This window comes from Falco naumanni, chromosome 4, assembly GCF_017639655.2.
Source record: "Falco naumanni isolate bFalNau1 chromosome 4, bFalNau1.pat, whole genome shotgun sequence".
Taxonomy (NCBI): Eukaryota; Metazoa; Chordata; class Aves; order Falconiformes; family Falconidae; genus Falco; species Falco naumanni.
The window spans coordinates 69,178,049-69,195,243 of NC_054057.1; the positions used below are offsets into that span (position 1 = coordinate 69,178,049).

The 17,195-nt window shown below is 41.0% G+C and overlaps 1 protein-coding gene across 6 annotated transcripts in view; it reads right to left on the reverse strand.

Annotated features, from left to right (window-relative positions):
* Positions 1-2,767: 2,767 nt before the first annotated feature.
* Positions 2,768-17,195, reverse strand: part of ARHGEF18 (Rho/Rac guanine nucleotide exchange factor 18) — a 52,047-nt gene continuing 37,619 nt past the window's right edge. For all 6 annotated transcript variants that reach the window (XM_040590821.1, XM_040590819.1, XM_040590820.1 and 3 more), the window contains 11 exons: positions 16,131-16,309; positions 15,666-15,757; positions 15,169-15,357; positions 14,366-14,503; positions 13,226-13,347; positions 12,726-12,782; positions 11,938-11,985; positions 10,877-11,344; positions 9,827-10,154; positions 7,993-8,115; positions 2,768-7,906 (listed from right to left, as the gene is read on the reverse strand). In XM_040590821.1, coding sequence (XP_040446755.1) covers positions 7,746-7,906; positions 7,993-8,115; positions 9,827-10,154; positions 10,877-11,344; positions 11,938-11,985; positions 12,726-12,782; positions 13,226-13,347; positions 14,366-14,503; positions 15,169-15,357; positions 15,666-15,757; positions 16,131-16,309 — 1,905 coding nt within the window. In that variant the 3' untranslated portion in view covers positions 2,768-7,745. The remainder of the gene's footprint in view (positions 7,907-7,992; positions 8,116-9,826; positions 10,155-10,876; positions 11,345-11,937; positions 11,986-12,725; positions 12,783-13,225; positions 13,348-14,365; positions 14,504-15,168; positions 15,358-15,665; positions 15,758-16,130; positions 16,310-17,195) is intronic.

Below are 17,195 nucleotides of genomic sequence, written 5' to 3' on the forward strand. Positions count from 1 at the left end.
GGCAGCACACAGCCTTTTGCTCTTCTCTGCTGTGGATGGCCAGCGCTGTTAATCGCAAAAAAACCCAGCACAGCAGTAACCGAGAATTTCCCTTTTCTGGCTAAGATGGGATACGGATCATTCAAATTCTGCAGTACACCCACCAGCCATCTAGCAAGAAATTGGAGCACACAACGTTGTTACAATGACAATTTACAGCAGCCCGGGAAAAACAAAGCACTAACTAGACCCAGTGTGATTTGTGTCTGTGACTTCAAATGTTCAAGAAGGGAAAAAGGATGTTACACATCTACTGGGGCTGAAATTTCCTGAAAGATCTGCATGTCACATGCAGTCATCTGAGACAGCTTCAGCTCTAGCATCACACTGTGCCCCATAGGGTGAAAAAGCACCAGCTACTGCTCTGACACCAGAGAGGCATGGCTACACGGTGCTGCTCAGGAGCCCTGCAACAAAGCCCTGTTTGAGCCTCCTGTGCATGCAACACTGTCCCGGAGCCAGGGACCGTGCATTGCACACTCCAGCGCTGCCAGCTCTTAAGAGGGCTTGGCTTTGATCCTCTGCCAGATCCCATGGTCCCAGAAGCAGCAAACAATGCAGGCACCACACAAGGACAGGTCCCACATCCCTTCTCTGTTGAGCCTTGGGCTGGCCCCATTGCAGGGATGAGAAATTAAACTGGATTTGAGTCACAGGGGTTTGGAAAGGGAAAGGCAGAAACCAGCACATTCCCACTGTCAGCACACACTACGGAGCCAATATCCTTTGTGCACGTTTGTCCTCAAGCATCTGGCTTGCCAATAAATCTCAGATGCACGGATGGGAACCATCAGCCATGTCTCAACCACATGAAAGAGGAAGGTTTAGCATAAAGCTGGTCATTGCCTATGGCCTCAGAATGATTCATCCAAATAGAAAGAATGTGGTTTGGGTTTCGGGTTAATTAGCTACAGATTTTAAAGAGAGACAAGGCAGGGCGGAGCTGCTGGAATACTGGTATGAGCAAGTTAACAGCTCTGAAGGCACCGCGGTCCGTCTTGAAATCACACCCTTCTCAGAAAAACGGAGAACGTGTCTCATAGAGGAGCGACAGCGTTATCAATGATACTGTCAGTCAAGGTGCTGGCAATCACCAAAGGAATGCCTACCCTGCTGTTGCGGCAAAGCCTGAAGTGTAACACGGAAACACCCACACTCCTTTGAAGACTGATGGCCGCAGCAGCACCAAACTTGTAACAGATGCAAATTCTGCCCAAGATTTAAACTTGCCCAAGCTGAGCTCTGGGCTGCCTCATCCAGGCAGTTCCCAGGGGGAATCTGTGCTGCAGGGATCCCTCTTGGACACGTTAACCCTGGATCTCCCTGATCCAGGCTCTTTTGTCTTTCTTGAAGTAATTCCTACTGGTCTGACACATGATTATGGCTGCAGCACAGTACAGTGCAATTAGAAAATAAAAATTAAACCCACTTCTCTGGAAGCAGCTCCTCCTAACTTCTGGCCTAGACTGTCCCTCTCAGTTGTCCCCCACTTTGATGCCATTTCTTGCTGCTGAAAAATACGTAGAAAGGGACATGACGTGACTTGCCTTGCTCTAGCAGCAGGCAGCGAGGTCTGAAAGCGCACGGGGGCACTGACCTCCAGCGGCCGCGGCAGCCGAGCTCCCTGCAAGCCGAACAGAGCAGAAGCAGACAGTAAGAAATATTGCCGTAAAGGAATTGCAAGCAATAGCTTATACACACACACTTTAAAACTTCATGCGCTAACACATCAGTCTGTTACTCCCCATAAAGCTCAAGTCTTATTTTAAACACTGGTGTGCCTGTAAGTTTTCGATTATTTACATACATCAGGAAAAACAGAAAAACTTCTGGTTTTCCACTTAAGTTCCAGTTTGTGCCACAACCCAGATGTCAACTGCACTTCAGAGACTGACAAATGCAGACTGTACCCTGCCGATTCCTGTACACAAAGAACCTGGGTCCTCCAAAGATTCTTTGATAGACAAAGCCTTATCACTGTGTGATTCCCAGGCTGCGCCACTGGCACTGTCATCCAACACCAGGTGAGGGTTTTCCTCAGCACTGACTACAGCCCCAGATTCTGATGACAAACATCATCCCTCTTCCTTTAGAGAGCACCGACCCAAGTCCCAGTTCTCCTCCTTTCTCCCCAGTTTTGCATCTGTTCTAATCTCTAGAAATTATTTAAGGTTACAGCTTTTGGGCTTCCTTGGAGTGGGGATTTTACCAGGAAGCGCAACTTGCTGACTCTGGAGCTGGGAAGCACTGTACTAGCCAGAGGCTATGGGATGGTGTAGGGAGAGAGGGCTGCCAAACTGGCACAAGCACTACAGAGAAAGTTTCTATTTTTGTTATACTTGTTCCAAATAGGAACTGATACTGTCTGGGACAGAGCCAGGCATGTCTCAGACTGGCACCATGCAAAGTACCTACTTGCTAATTACAAGCAAATTTGTTAGGTTCACTCTCTTGCTAGCATGCCGAGTTCAAACATTTTGAGACCAGCTGATTTCTTCCTAGGTGCTCACCTCACTGGCAAGGTCTGCAGCTATTAGCATCCTCCACTTAACACCTCCTATGCTCCATTCCTCTCCTTTGGAAAACCATCAGACTGTTGTTCACATGGCACGTTATTTCTGTCCAAGGTAGAAAACGAGCAGCACATGAGAAGTGGCTGCTGCCTTGAGCTTTAGTTCAAACAGAAAATAATAATAATTTATTTAAAAAAAAAAAGATATAAAGGCAGTCAGTTTTTAAATGTTCTTTTTTTATTGCTAGAAGTTGGTTTCAGTCCTATTGCAGCTCTGAAAATCCTTCAGTGGAGAAACATTGCAATCATTGTAAAAATCATCATTTGGTGTGCTAAGATCAAGTTTACAATTAATCAAGAGTGCACAGTTCAACATAATATTAACATTTAACCATCAACTTTACAAATAAAATAAAGACTACAAAGATGTTGCTACTGCAGTATGAACAGTAAAGGAATTATTTACAGTGTTTACACCCTAACAAAAAACAAAACCAAACTCTTCCCCAACAAAATGGTCAATTTAACCATGGACCATGATTATTTATTAAACCTTTACAGTGCAAGGTGGGCCTAGAAACCAGACCTAAGACTAAAGAGCATCAAGAGAGTTCACAGCTCCAAGTGAGATGCACGCAGTTATGCTGGGATCTACCTCCATGAGAGATTTCCTTCCAGATACACACACAGAAATGGAATTTGAAATAAACATTTCTAAAGTGCTCCAATTTATTTCAGTACAAAAATATAAAAAACTGATTTATAAACATGGCACAAATGTTATGAACCAGAGCTCACACAAATGGTATTTGATGAAGCACACACTGACGGTAAATGATAAAGAGCCGCCAGTGGTTACAAAGTCATTGGGTCTGGCCTCAAAAGAGAGAGCAGGGGAGAAGGCTTGTCTTTTACCTATTCAGCAAGAACGCCAGGCAAGGATAGCACACATGTACCCTGGCGTCAAGATTATTTTCTTGTAAATGCGAGAACTGCTGGGGAAGACAACAAAACGCTCCAAATTCCCTTGCACAGGGGTAAAACACACAGGGTCTCCACTGAGCAGCACCGGGGAGCCTGAGCTCCTGTTCTGAAAAGTTCAAAGTAGAAGTGAAACGAAGTATGTATTTTTAACCCTTTCCCAGTTTAAGTTTCAACTTCCATTGTAAATGCAAATGACAAACACCAAGTTCCATGTACACAGGATCATCTGACTATTACTCAGAAAGACAAAACTGTCCGCAAATAATTTAGAATTACTCCTACCTTTGCACAAATGATATTACCTTGATGAGCAAGCGTCTCTAGAAATACCAATTCTTCTGCCTCACACTGGGAAATGATTAGCAATCTCAATTTGTGGGACATGCCACAACTACAATCCACAGATAGCACAGTTAGAAACTAGGAAAGCATTTACAGTGCACACAGGGCAGATGTGCTCAGTACTAGTGAACATGGAGGGATCCTCAGTCTGAAATACAAAATGGCCATATTCCAGATGGGAAGGGAAAGAGGAAGCATCCTTTACACCAGTTAAAATGGAAAATCAGAACCACAGAGACAGCCTCTACATTGCAACATCACAATACTGAAGGACAAACATGACAATAATTTTAAGGCTGTGACACAAAGCAAAGAAGGTGGCAGTTCAAAGCTCGTGCTTTCTTCCACACCCCAGCTCAGAAAGAAGCCAAAAGGCACCTGGGAGGCACAGAATTTTGAACTGTCTAATCCTCAGGTATCACTTAAAAGGAATCTTTATCTGAAGTAATCAAAAAGTCAAATGGAAAGGATATGACTCTGAATCAACAGCAGGTTACTTAGCCCAGGACACAGCAGTATTTTGCAAACGACTTCACCTAGAAGAGTTATTTTTCTAGGAACGAGATTTGAGTAGAGTCCAAAACTAGCTCACTCAGCTGGAGTAATCTGATAACAGCTTCACAGACTCAGTTTTGCAGAAGCGATGACCCGTTATTCATCTTCCCCTCAGTCTTCTACAAATAATTTTACCATACTCTGGTGTGGTAAATGCTGCACTAGCAATAACATATCACAGAATTCGCTAATTCTACAACCTTCTCCAAGCTGGGTATGGTACTGAACAGGATGCCACATGAATACCTAGTATGGCACTTCAATGATTTTGACCCAAGTGAAAGAAGATGCAGTCCCTGTTCCAGGTGAAAACAGTCTTCATAAAGCTAGCTGCAGCTAGACATGTGTACTGAGGACAAATAATGACTTTCAAGGTAATTTCCCAGTTACAGATTGAAAACCCATATTTCAAGGAGCTCTTGGGGTGTTGAACCAACAGCCTAGCCTCTAACAGTCCTGGATCCATCTGCTAACAGCCGTAACTTATTTGAAGCACTGCTGACTAAGTATTAAAACAATTATGTTTTAATTAAAACATTAAAAGAAATGAGGCCTTGCTGCAGACTTTATTTTCTAGATGTCACTGTTTTGTATCTAAGTTCATTCATTGCACAGAAGAAGAAGACGACTACAGCAGCCAAACCAACCTCTTCAGTCCATAGAACACTCTGTCCCCTACTTTAGGACAGACACAAAATTAAGCTAAATAAATGTTTCCAAAAATTTTTTTTCCAATACCCAAACAGAGACATTTCTCTTTGGTTGAGGTGGTTTAATTCCACTGATGCAACTTAGCTTTCCTTCTAAAAACCTGGTAATTTAAGGCAACAGGATCATAGTTTACACTAGGAGTGGCCCCAACCACAGCACAAAGGAGAGAACGTACAGTGAAACAGCAGAATGCACAGAATGTTTACAGTAGAAATTGCATGGGTGTCAGAGATGACTGGAGTCTCCCCATCAGCCAGCTCAAAAATCAGTCCTACAGAGCTTCTGGATCTCACAAGCTGGCTTAATCAGAAGTTACATTCATTTTAAGAAGAATTCCCCTCCTTTCCAACCTAGCTTTTAAGGAATGCAAAAAATGAATCCAGGGTAGAACCATGTTCTAACCATCATCAACATCGTATCATAACAATGCAAAAATCATTATGTTCCCTACACTGTTTTCTGCAAATCTAGCCGCTGATAATCTGTGTAAATTCTGCAGTGCTGATGATTTACCAATCAGTCCTTTGGTATGACAGTTAATCGTGTCTAATTTCAGAGCAATAATTTGCTCAGAGGTGGGGGAGTATCGCCAGTGTGCTAAGAAGCCAGATGGTTTGGAGTTCCCCCTCCTTGAATTCAGTGCCATTGCTTCAGGTTTATACCAGCATCACTCAGTGAAGAAAAAAACCCTTAAATCCAACAAGTGTTACAGCAAGGAGTGCTTGCTCCCTAAGACCAATTCAGTATTTTCTAGCTTATCTTTCCCCTCACACTGACTACTAAATTTAGATTTCTCTATTTCTTCTCTGAAGACAATAACCCACATTATCACCACTTGAAAATAACTGCTGTATTTTTTGCTGAAAATTTATAATGTTTCCTGCACTACAGAAATATTTAAAAATACTTTCAAGCAAAGTGAATTAAGGCCTTAAAGAATTTTACTAATGTCACATAAGGCCTAACTGCTGAGACAGCATCAGTGATTTAAGGAGACTGACACATTGCCATTCGATGCCATTCCCACATGACTGGATGGAGAACTGACTAGGCATTCCATCCACTGGTGCTAAAAATCACTTTAAACCAGAGTTAAAGATACAGAAAAAATATATTCTCAATCGTGTTCTGGAAAGTATTAACCCAGGTTTTTAAGCTCTGAGATACTGATTCCTTTAATTCTGTAATAAAATCCTCTAAAAAAATCTCTCCTGTGCACAATATATCTGACTGGTCACATTCAACATATATTGGAATACACATCCTTAGGCGATGTGTGTAATAAAGAACTGAGATACAGAGTGAAGTAATACAACACAACAAAATGACTGTGCAAATAACTACAAAGAGAAATAATGCCTTTTGCTCAGAACACTTAATGTCATCACCATTCCATGATTAAGAACTGACCCATTTAACAAGAGGTATCAAAGCTGGTTTAGCTGTAAGCAGCTAAACCAGCACAGGTTTTAGCCAGGAGTATTTTTTTTTTTTTTAGTATTTCTTTTTTTTTTTTCTTTTTTTTCCAATTTTAAAACCAAATAGTTCTGATTCCCTTCATTCCTAACACAGTGCTGCAGAGAAGTCTCTGCAGTAACAGCAGCTTTGATATCTTCCTAGTACTTGGAGTAAAGTCCCAACAAGTTAACAAACAAAAGATGCAGAAAACTTAGGATTAAACAAGACAATAAATTACTGTATTCAAATGTTTCTTATACATGTCTTCAGCAAAGAATAAAATCTAAGTCTCTAAGCCCATTCTGAACCAGCTCACGAGTTTTGCTTGGGAACCCATACTGCTGTCACTAACATGAAGAGCAACCCAGTGTCTCCAAGGAGACAGGTATCCCTGCAAGCTAATGGCCAATGAAAGGTGCATTTAGTCCAGCTCTTCATTACTGCTGTATATTCTCACATGTCCAGCCCTTCTCACCCACAAGCAGGTGGAGCTCCTGACCCTTGAAGACTCTGTAAAGAAGCTTACCTTCTCTCTTCCACTGTACCTCGCCACTGAGCATGTCCTCCACTGAATTCACTAAAGAAACAGACAGATTAGTCTGGCTTCTCTGAGCCGGTATCACAACATCTGTCATGCCTGGCTGTAAGGAGACTGGCTTACTAGTCAACTAGTTATCAACACACTATTAGCATTACCCATTACTGACCGTTTACCTGTGAAAATGGTTTTAAAAATTTGCAGCCATTTTTGGGCCTACTACTAAAATTTTTACATAAAAATCTGGGCAGTTCAACCAATGTAACAATGTACAAGATGGTGCCCACGAAGAGTGTACATTCTCCAAAAAGAGCACATTACAATAAACGGCAGCATTTTGATATGCTCTGAATTTATATACCCATGCCATGTGTCAATACATTTCCACGTCTGGAGAATTTTAAAGCAAATTGTTACTACTGTGTCCTCATTCTGAGCTGCTGGCAGAAAAGCCAACAAAGTAGAATGGTAATCCTGGTCTGGTCCTTGCTAGTAGTAACAGGGCAGGGATGAAAAGACATCCATGTCAGCTCTGTGTCACGTTGCACACTGGGGCCTGAGTTCTTGAAACAGTAAGTCAGAAGATGAATCTTTAAATGGAAAGAATTAGAAGAAAATTACATCTTCTTTGCTGGTATCATCTTGCACATTTAACAGACTCGGCTGAGGGGTCACCAGGGTCTGAACGTTAACGTTACTGGGTTTGAACAGGTTCGCTGAGGCAGATGAAAGTGCTTCTGGCTGAGCATCTGTAGGGCCATACAATTCTATAGAAAAAAATGGAAGAAGACATATTCATGACACTGCACAGAGACATGCATTTCCATGAGCATGCAAGTTGGGCAAGACATACCTGGCTGGAATGCAGTGGTCTGGCTGCTTGGGAGAACTGGACTTGCTGATCGCCTGCCTCTCAGAACACCCTCCTCTCGTCCAACAAGCCTCGGGGGAAGTAGCTGCTTCTGATCAACAGATGCTAAAGAAAATATTTTACCAATCAGTATTTGAGGCTAGCAGTAATTCACCAATTTCACTATTTCATGCTGGGGCCCACTGTACTGAAAATTTTACATATCCAAGGAAGCTGCTATACCACACAGAGCTGGTGCTTCTCTTGCAAGTTATTTAAATATTCTCTTCATCTGTTTAGACCATTAATACTTTCTCTCTCCTCTCCTTGAGGACTTCTAATTCAGTTACTAGCAGCCCCTGACAATCACAGATTTAAAACCTAATATTACAAAGCACAGAAGAGGGGAAAAAAATATCTTTGTCCCTAGCATTCAAATAGCAATGGCTATTTGTGCTACTTTTAACACACAGGACTGTGATGAACTTCTGTCTGTGCTCTCCATTTCACAGCTGCTCAGCAGCACAGTACATTAATTCTGGTGTTACAGCCTCTCAGTTTCTTAATTTCAACAATAAAAGCAATTCATTAAACAGTTACTCTGGATCCAAAGAACTCCTCTCAGTACACATTCCTTACACATCACAAAACCCAAATTCAATACACAGTATTTTGCCTCTGGTGCAGAAAGTCTTGTTCTATTTTACTGCAAGATCTGCAGACAGGCGTAACAAGCATGCATGCCACTAATGCTCACGAGAGAATAGAGACCAATATATTTGTGTTTTATATCTTTCACATAAATTACAGAAAAACACCATTAAGTAAATTTCCACTACAGAGATCATTATGTAAGAGCTATTAAAAATAAACTTGGGGAGATGTGGTATTAGAGCTTTATTTTCCCATTTAACAGCATCTGGTATTCAGGGTAAGATCCTATGAGGCTTCATTTATGTGCAAAAACATAAGCAAGTTTGCAAATGTACTAAACTTTAGGCACGACAGAGACAGACATTTCTACAATAAGCGAAAGACTTTCCCCCTCCCTTCCTGAGCCAGGTTTGGCCCTGAGGCTGCTGTCGTAGCATAGGCTCAAGTGATGGGTAAGCCTGCCAAGTCTGAATCCTACACAAAGCTAAAAAGATAATTTTGTAACTTAAAATCAGTCATTCTCCTAAGATGGCAGTAAGGCTATTTTAAGCGGTCGAGAAAAAATGGTTTTTACTGCATCTGTCATTGGCAAAGATCACTACTTTAGTACCTAGCAGTTAGCAGCAGAAATTACATCATGACAGCATGACTGTATTTTTACTTGCCTCTATTTGTGACAAAATTAGCCCTTTTGAACTCTACAACATGGACTACACCTCAATTCTGGCCTGGAAATCTGCATTTAATGACTGACTGGTGCTAAGAAAGGCATCGCCTTCAATGTTGTTACAACTCCGGACAATAGTGAGAAAAGGGTAAGCCAGCCTCAAAACATTTCACTCACGCAGAACAAGCTTCCCGCTGCACCGTTTTCCTTTAACACTACAGTTAGGCAAGAGGATTTTACATCCAGATTTACAACCTCTCATCACCATTCTGTCCTGTTGGATTACAGAACTCCATTGTCAACATTATCCCTTTGGGCTATATTTCCAATTTATAGAGTATAAACATGGAACTCCTAACTTCAAGATTTTAAGAGTCTACTGACTGCAGTAATCACACTAACAATTTGTAGCGTATTAATTTCTGGGTTCCACAGGGGTAGCCAGAGGTTTAAATGGCAGCATTCTTTCTCCCTGTGATGCTCGTAGAGATTAGAAATGCATTTAAATACACTTACCTGAACTGTCTGTCCTATGAGATGCTTTGTTCTTCCCACCTTTCTCTTTGCTTCCTTTTACAAAAGTGGCCAGTTTAGTAGGAATCTGTTGCTGGACTGCAGCTGGTTTCTGTATCTGATTAGTTGCACTCAGAAGATGTATTGGCACTTCATTCTTCAATGCAAGAACTGGACGATTCTCCAGGGTGGTACTGTCCCTGCGAACCAAGTCTGGCCGTTCCAGGTAATCCATCCCGGAGACGCTCACTCTCACAGAGGATTTCAAGATGGGGAGAGATGGTTCCAACCCTTCTCCATTGAAGCTGACAGAATGACTTAGCATCTGGTTCTATGTGAGGAAAAAAAATCATTCTAGGTCAAACAGGTATCTTCACCCTCTCAGATACAAGGAGAGACCACCCTCAGCCCTGAGAGCACAACGCACTTTCTAGTGAAAAATATGACAGGTTAAACTAAGCCTAAAGCATGCTGGAAAACAGAAGAAAAAGCAAGATTGTAAGACCTTGAACACTGAAAAGAACCTCAGCAGCTCCAGACTGCTTAATACTGCACCTGGCAAAGGAGTGCAAGAGCAGACAATACTAGGTGATGACAGGACGGACAGAAAGCAGAACTTTCAGACAGTAACAAATGAACCAATTTAATCAGACCCCAAAATTCCTATTTTCAAACACAAGAAATGTTTTTAGAAGTCAACTGTACAAAATGCTGTCAATGTAGCACATCTGCAATCAATTGCTTGCAATAGGGCAGTTCCTGTATTTAAAAAAAAATAATCCTCAGTCAGCCACATTAACCCCCCCCCTATTCTCTGTTTCTATGTTTTTTAAAAAAGTACTCTCTTTACAAAATGTCTGGGTGGAATTTCACAGACACTGGGGAACTGCCAAACTCCGATCTCTCTGACAGTAGCCATCACCAGCTATTTCAGATGATGGTTCAAGGAGCCCAGTGAAAAGAAAACATGTAGTAGTGCCGGAAAAAGGACAACCATTGTTCAGAAGCAAGCAGGGTAACAGAAGTAAAACTCCAAGAAAATTAATTCCTCACCTGTCCCATTTCTGGGGAGAATGTGCCTGACACTGTGTTCTGCTTCTTCAGCTTCCTTAGCTGATCTAGACGCTCCTTCTCTTTCTCGACCGCTCTCTGAGCTTCCCGCAGTCTCTCCAGGTCATGCTGATAGGCCTCTCGCTGCCTCTCGAGTTCTTCCCTCTCCTGATTCAACTTCTCTCTCAGTTGCCGAGTCTCCTCTTCACGCTCCTGCAGCCAAGCTTCTGTGCTTTCAAATTCCCTCTGCTGCCGACTTCTTTCCCGTTCCAGGCGTTGCTGCTCCAGCTTCAGCTGGTTCTGAAGTTTCTGTACATTCATCAGTTCTTCTCTCTGTTTTTCAAAGTTCCGCTGTTTCTCCTGCTCTAGCAGCAGATTGCCTCGTGTAGACTGCAGTCGATACTGCTTCTCCCGGTCTACCATGGTGGCACGCTGCAGCTCAATGTAGCTATCCTGCTGAGATATCACTGCCTGGAGGGGAAATAAGTTCGGCATAAGGCATATGGGTTCAAAAACCATGCACAGCTAAACAAAAGACAATGCCATCTACCAGGTTAGATCACAGAGACTTTTGTCTTCATGAGCAGATCAAACTTCCAGCTTGTACAGCCCATTGTGACTAACACGATACTGAAGATGGCTAAGCAAGTTAAGTTACACTTATGTGTATCAAAATTAATTACTTGCACCTAGAATTCTTACTCTGAATCCAATCAGTCAAAATATTGCTGACTACAAGATTATAGTAAAAACAACTAATACATACACATGTGTATATCAACAATTTAAAGACGAAACGTGCACAGAGAGCAGATGGAGCTCAAAGTAGCAAAAGAACAGCATTTAAGCAAGTAGGAAAAAAGAAAAAATTACTTAAGACAACAGATCTAACACTTCCTTCAAAATACCAGACAAAATGTTTTGTTTCCTTGAGTCTCAGGTCTTAAATCTGCAGCTCACTCTAGCTTTAGGGGATGTTTTCAAGGTAGCTCCTCTCAACACCTGCACAAATTTGATTACAATTAATACCTAACAAACCTCTTGGATAATAAATAGTGGTTTACCTGAAGACTGAAGAGCAACTGTAACAGCGTTTGTATCCTTTGGACAAGCTGAAGAGGAGGGGAGGCAGGGGGGAGAAAGACAGACATTAGACACTTGAAGAGAGCTCTGCTTTGATGCATGACTTTTTTATTATTTTTAAGCAGTGAATGTAAATGGTATGTGTACAAACCCACACACAATGGGTGCATGGTTATAAGAGTACTCTAACACAGGAACAGCCAACAGAGCAATATGCAGGCACAGTGAATTTCAGTGTATTAGTCCTTGCGCAGATGTGAATCAGTGCCCAGCAAATATCACTGGGATTACAGCGTGCAATCTTCATCATCAGTTTTCTTCACGTGAGCTACTTAATGATAACTTCCTCCCATGCTCCAGCACTGAATCACTACGCAGGTATAGCACTCACGGGAAACTCAAGAGGCAAGTTTTGTCAGTGAGCTGCGAAGCCAGCTCTTTGAAATGCTTGTCTACATACCCAGAGCCCGACTTTGTTCTCTAATGGGCATTTTATCTCTGTATTCATAATCACAGAATCATAGAATGGTTTGGGTTGGAAGGGACCTTAAAAATCACCTAGTTCAAACGCCCCTGTCATGGACAGGGAGTTAATAATGCATTTAGTCATGAGGTAAAGGATGTTAATGTGCCTGTGGTTCCATAGATATTAAAGATACTAAGTTTTTTGGTGGTGGTTTTGTTTTGGTTTTTTTTTTGTTTGTTTTGTTTTTGCATGCTATAATATGGCTCTTTGCCATTCAATTTTGTAACAGCAGAAGTAACGTACCTGAGACTCTATGGTCAGCTGAAAACCACTGCTGTCATCCAGCCTTGTTACATCACTCTGTAAAAAAGACAAAACCAATATCTGTGCTTGAGACACTTGTCGGGCATTGGTAGCGCTGCCAGAACAAGTTGGAAGGGTTCGTCTCAGGAGGGAACAGATTTACTGACGGAGCAGAGATTGCTCCCGTACTCTGAAGGACACACATCAAAAATACTTAAAGGCCAGGCTGAAACAGGTGCATGGTGATTAAAGCTAGCGTTAATGGTACAGCATCAAATGAACAAATCTGAAACCCAATTAGCATGCCTCTCAAGTGTTAAGCTATCCACTCGCCCCACAAAACATCCTTAATGGAGCCTAGTAATTTGACAGACACAACTCTGTTACAGCCTAGCCCTACCAGCTATTACCACTTTTAACTTCGCAAGATGTGTCCTGCACCACTCTTATCAAGAGGAACATGAGGAAATGCATTTAAATCATGCGTAAGCCCAACTTACGGTTTGCGATCCTTCTTCTGCATCAGAAGGGAGGTCAGGGAGCTGCACATCTGAACCTAGTGCAGGGCCTCGCCAGTCCCACTGTCTCTGGTCACCACCACTGTTCTTCCTAAAACCACCACCTGAGGGAAGAGTGGAGGATGAGTAGCTCACAACAGCACAGGGCCTGTGAAAACTCACTACACAACAGAGAAAGCAGAAAAAAATTGTGGCTTTGAAGTTAGAGCCAATATGCAACTGCATGGCTTCTCCATGATGATTCAAAATGGAAGAGCAGATGACAGTGATGAGGTAGGACTGCTCAAAAAAGTATAAAACCTGAAGGAGAGTGGGTTAAGATAGAGTGACAGCGAGTTCAGATTACGTTATACTATTTTAAGCAAAGCAACCACAATGCACACATGAAAGTGATCGTCTGTGGCTACCAGAAATGCAAGCTCATAACATGGAATAGTTGTTAGCAGAAAAATTCTATTCAAAGCAGCACCACTGGAAGCGTGGAAGGAGGTAGGGGGAGATGGAATATAAATATACTGTATAAAGCACTTATGGTATGACATACATATATAGCCTTTCAGAGACAACAGAAAGTATTCTACAGATTAACAATCACTGAAATAAAGATAATTTTATTTTTCAGTAAATGCATGAAGCAAAAATGGAGATAAATAGTATCTAGTGTTTCCACTCAAGTAATGAGCTGATAAATCATGTGTGCTAAAAAAGCAATTTATATTATCTAAGGATTTGGCAACTCTTTAGTGACTGTGCAGATAGAAAAGAAAGTAGAAAAAAAGTTTTTACGATTCAATAATAAAAGCAGGCAGCTGAAATCAAATTCCCTAGCTTTTCAGGTCAAGCTTATTTTTAACAAAATTAGAATTCTGTGTGGAATTGTGTTATTTAAAACAGTCTAACAGAGAGGCCTACTCTGCTCCCTAGTGTTGGTATCAGAAGCAAAAGATACAACATGCTAATACCTCATGCTAGAAATTTGCTCTTATCCTCCTTTCAGAGCCTGGTGAAGCTTCCTTATATCAGAGCCTCACTTAATTAATTGTTCTTATTTCATTATCTGTACAGAGAAACACAGTAAAGAGCTAAGAAGCTCAGAAGAATGCTGAATGGTCTGTTTCTTACTTTTATTTGAAATTGAGGGACTACTGTCGTATCCTCCAAAGGTCTCTGCTCTCCTGGGGAGTCCTGACCCAGAGCCATCTTCAGGCTGACAGGATCCACTGCCTAGGTGAGTGAAGATAAAGTTCTGGAGGTTTTCAGCTAGGAAAGAGGAGAACATGCCACATAAACAGTCATGTCTTATGCAGTGAGGCAAGTGCATCATGCTAACAAGGTAAAAAAGAAACATTCAACCATCAATTACATTAAAAGATCAAGCAGTTTGAGAGATTTCCTGCAAGACAGATGAATTTTCCTTTGTGACTAGCTCTTTATGACATACTCTTCGTATTGTGCATATAAAGATGACCTCTTCCTTGACTGCAGGTTAGATTATCAAGCCTTGAGTGTTTGGGTTTTCTTTTTTTGTCTCCAAAATAAAAATTATGTTTGTGGTTATTTCCTGTCTAAGTATACTATCTTTAGACAGGCTATTTTAATATATGAACCTCATAAAATATAATATTTCAGGATTGGCGTATTATTAGAGCACTCAGTTACCCATCCAAATAGAGACATCCTAAGACTCCACTGGTTGATCCCTGAAATTAAAAAAATTCAAGCTTTGGAGGTTCTCTACTTATAAATACAGGTGCACTCTACGTATCTTGCAGACCAGTTCTGTGAATAAGAGAGTCTGAACAGTGTTACATAAAAGTATTACATTATTACAGGATGATTTTCAGGACCTGTACTTAGAGATCCTGTACGCTTATCCACACCCTTGCATCTGAGTGAATGCATACGCATTCCCACATTGCATTTACCTTCTGTCACTGCAGACTTCAAAATCGCCTCTCCTTGCAGATTTTCTGAGATATCCCCCCGAAGAAGTAGCCTAGATCGCGATCCTTGGGAATGGTCTTCAAACCCATTCATTTCATACATTTCTAGATAAATCTGTTGCTTCTCAGTTAGACTTTGTATAATCAGGTCATCTTTCATGTTCAAACGCTCTGAAGGAAGAAACAAACTCAGTTCTGCCTTCCTAATCACTGTCAGCGTACAATGTTCAGTTTAGAAGATTATTATTCATTTTATGATTAGAGCATCAAATGCAAAGATATAATTAATAGTTAAGGGGAAAACTCATGGAGCATACAAAGCTTATTAGACATATTTAACTTACTATTTCTATATAGCACTACCCTGAAAGACTTGTGAAGGAGAAACTTGATCATATCATGGGATAAAAGAATAAGACAGTCATAAATCACAAATGATTCTGAGAAGCAGTTTGTGAAATATGTAACTAAGTCATTACCTTGAAATTCTTTTAACTTAGCAGCTCTTGCTTCAGCCAGCCTCCTCTCTGTTTCAGGTTCATTAAATGTTCCTCCTTCTTCATCAGGACAGCTGTTCAAAGGGGGAGACAGATATACATTTGAATTTGCATCTCAGGATTCAACCTGAAGCTTTTGCCTAGGATGTGGTTTACCTTTGTGTGTCAAAATTCCTCCCTTAACCAAAGCCCTGTTGCACTGTACATCAGTCAACTAAATTTTTCGTTTGTTTTTTAAAAAAAGCAGAATAAAGTCTTTGGCTGGTTTTTATTGCATCTTTATAAGTGGCTTCCCAAAGAACACAAACAGATTTGCAAGCTTTGGTCTTACAATGAAAATTTAAAGAGAGTCAAATGGATTTTTCTTTAAGTTTACACCTATGAGTCCTGCAAAGAGAAGACAGACAAACAAGAAATCAAGCCTTTCTGCTTTCATTCATAATTTACCTTTCTACAGCTCTACGGATGTGTGCCATCCAGGAATTCCTCTCCTCTTTTGAGCTTGTGTGAATTTCATACATTTCTGGTCCTTTTAAGGAAGCACTAATTAAGAACATTGCCTTTTCCTCATTAGCTACCTCTCTTACAATCAACTTTTGCAATGAGATAACTGGTGGTTTAGAGTCCTGTAAAACAAAATATAATTTATTGCACTACATTATATACGTTCTTTAGGGTTTGTGTTACCCAGTTCCCCCTGTCTTCCTACTTATACAGGGCCACCATGAGCCACGACATCACAATGCTGTAACTTTATTGCTACGGCCTCTTCATGTGACCTTTGACGTCATTTTATACTTATCAACTATGAACATGGAATGAAGAATGTACCTTTCAAAAACAAGAGGTCTTGGTAACTGATTGAATATTAAAGCATATATTGATTTAAAGACCTGAAGACTCCCACTGGGTCCCAGAAGTCAAGAACAGGGTCAAAAATTTTGATCAAAGAGAGGCAAAGCCAAAATTTGAAACGGAAAACAACAACCCTAATGACACATGTGAAGTGAAAGAAGAGAACAAAAGGAAGTGTTAGAAGTTCCAAGCTGGCAAATTAGAAAAGAAATAAAAACATAAGACAGAGGTGTTACAGCGTGCCACCAGGTCCTGTGAATAATAAAACCAGGTGACAATTATTGTATAACTAAGGATTAACTGCTTTAGCTGTCAGCCTTTGCAATGAAAACAAATTTACAGAAGGGATATTAGTTACTAAAAACCCATCTATGCTTCGTACACCATAGGTCCAATATACATAGCCTAGAAAGAGCCTTCCTAGAAGAAGAAAATGGCTTTTGGTAACTGCTGAACCTTCACAACATAATCTAGAGGGATGAAAAGAAAACTGAACTGTGAAACAGACAGCAGGAACACCAGGTTTTGCCAGCTTCTTTGAGCAGCTGTACTGCAATTCAAGCCATGAACAGAGGTCACTGGAAAAACAGAATCACTTAGCAAATCCGTTTGCTCCTCTCATTTGCTTGATTTATCTATGAAGAAGTACAACAGTCA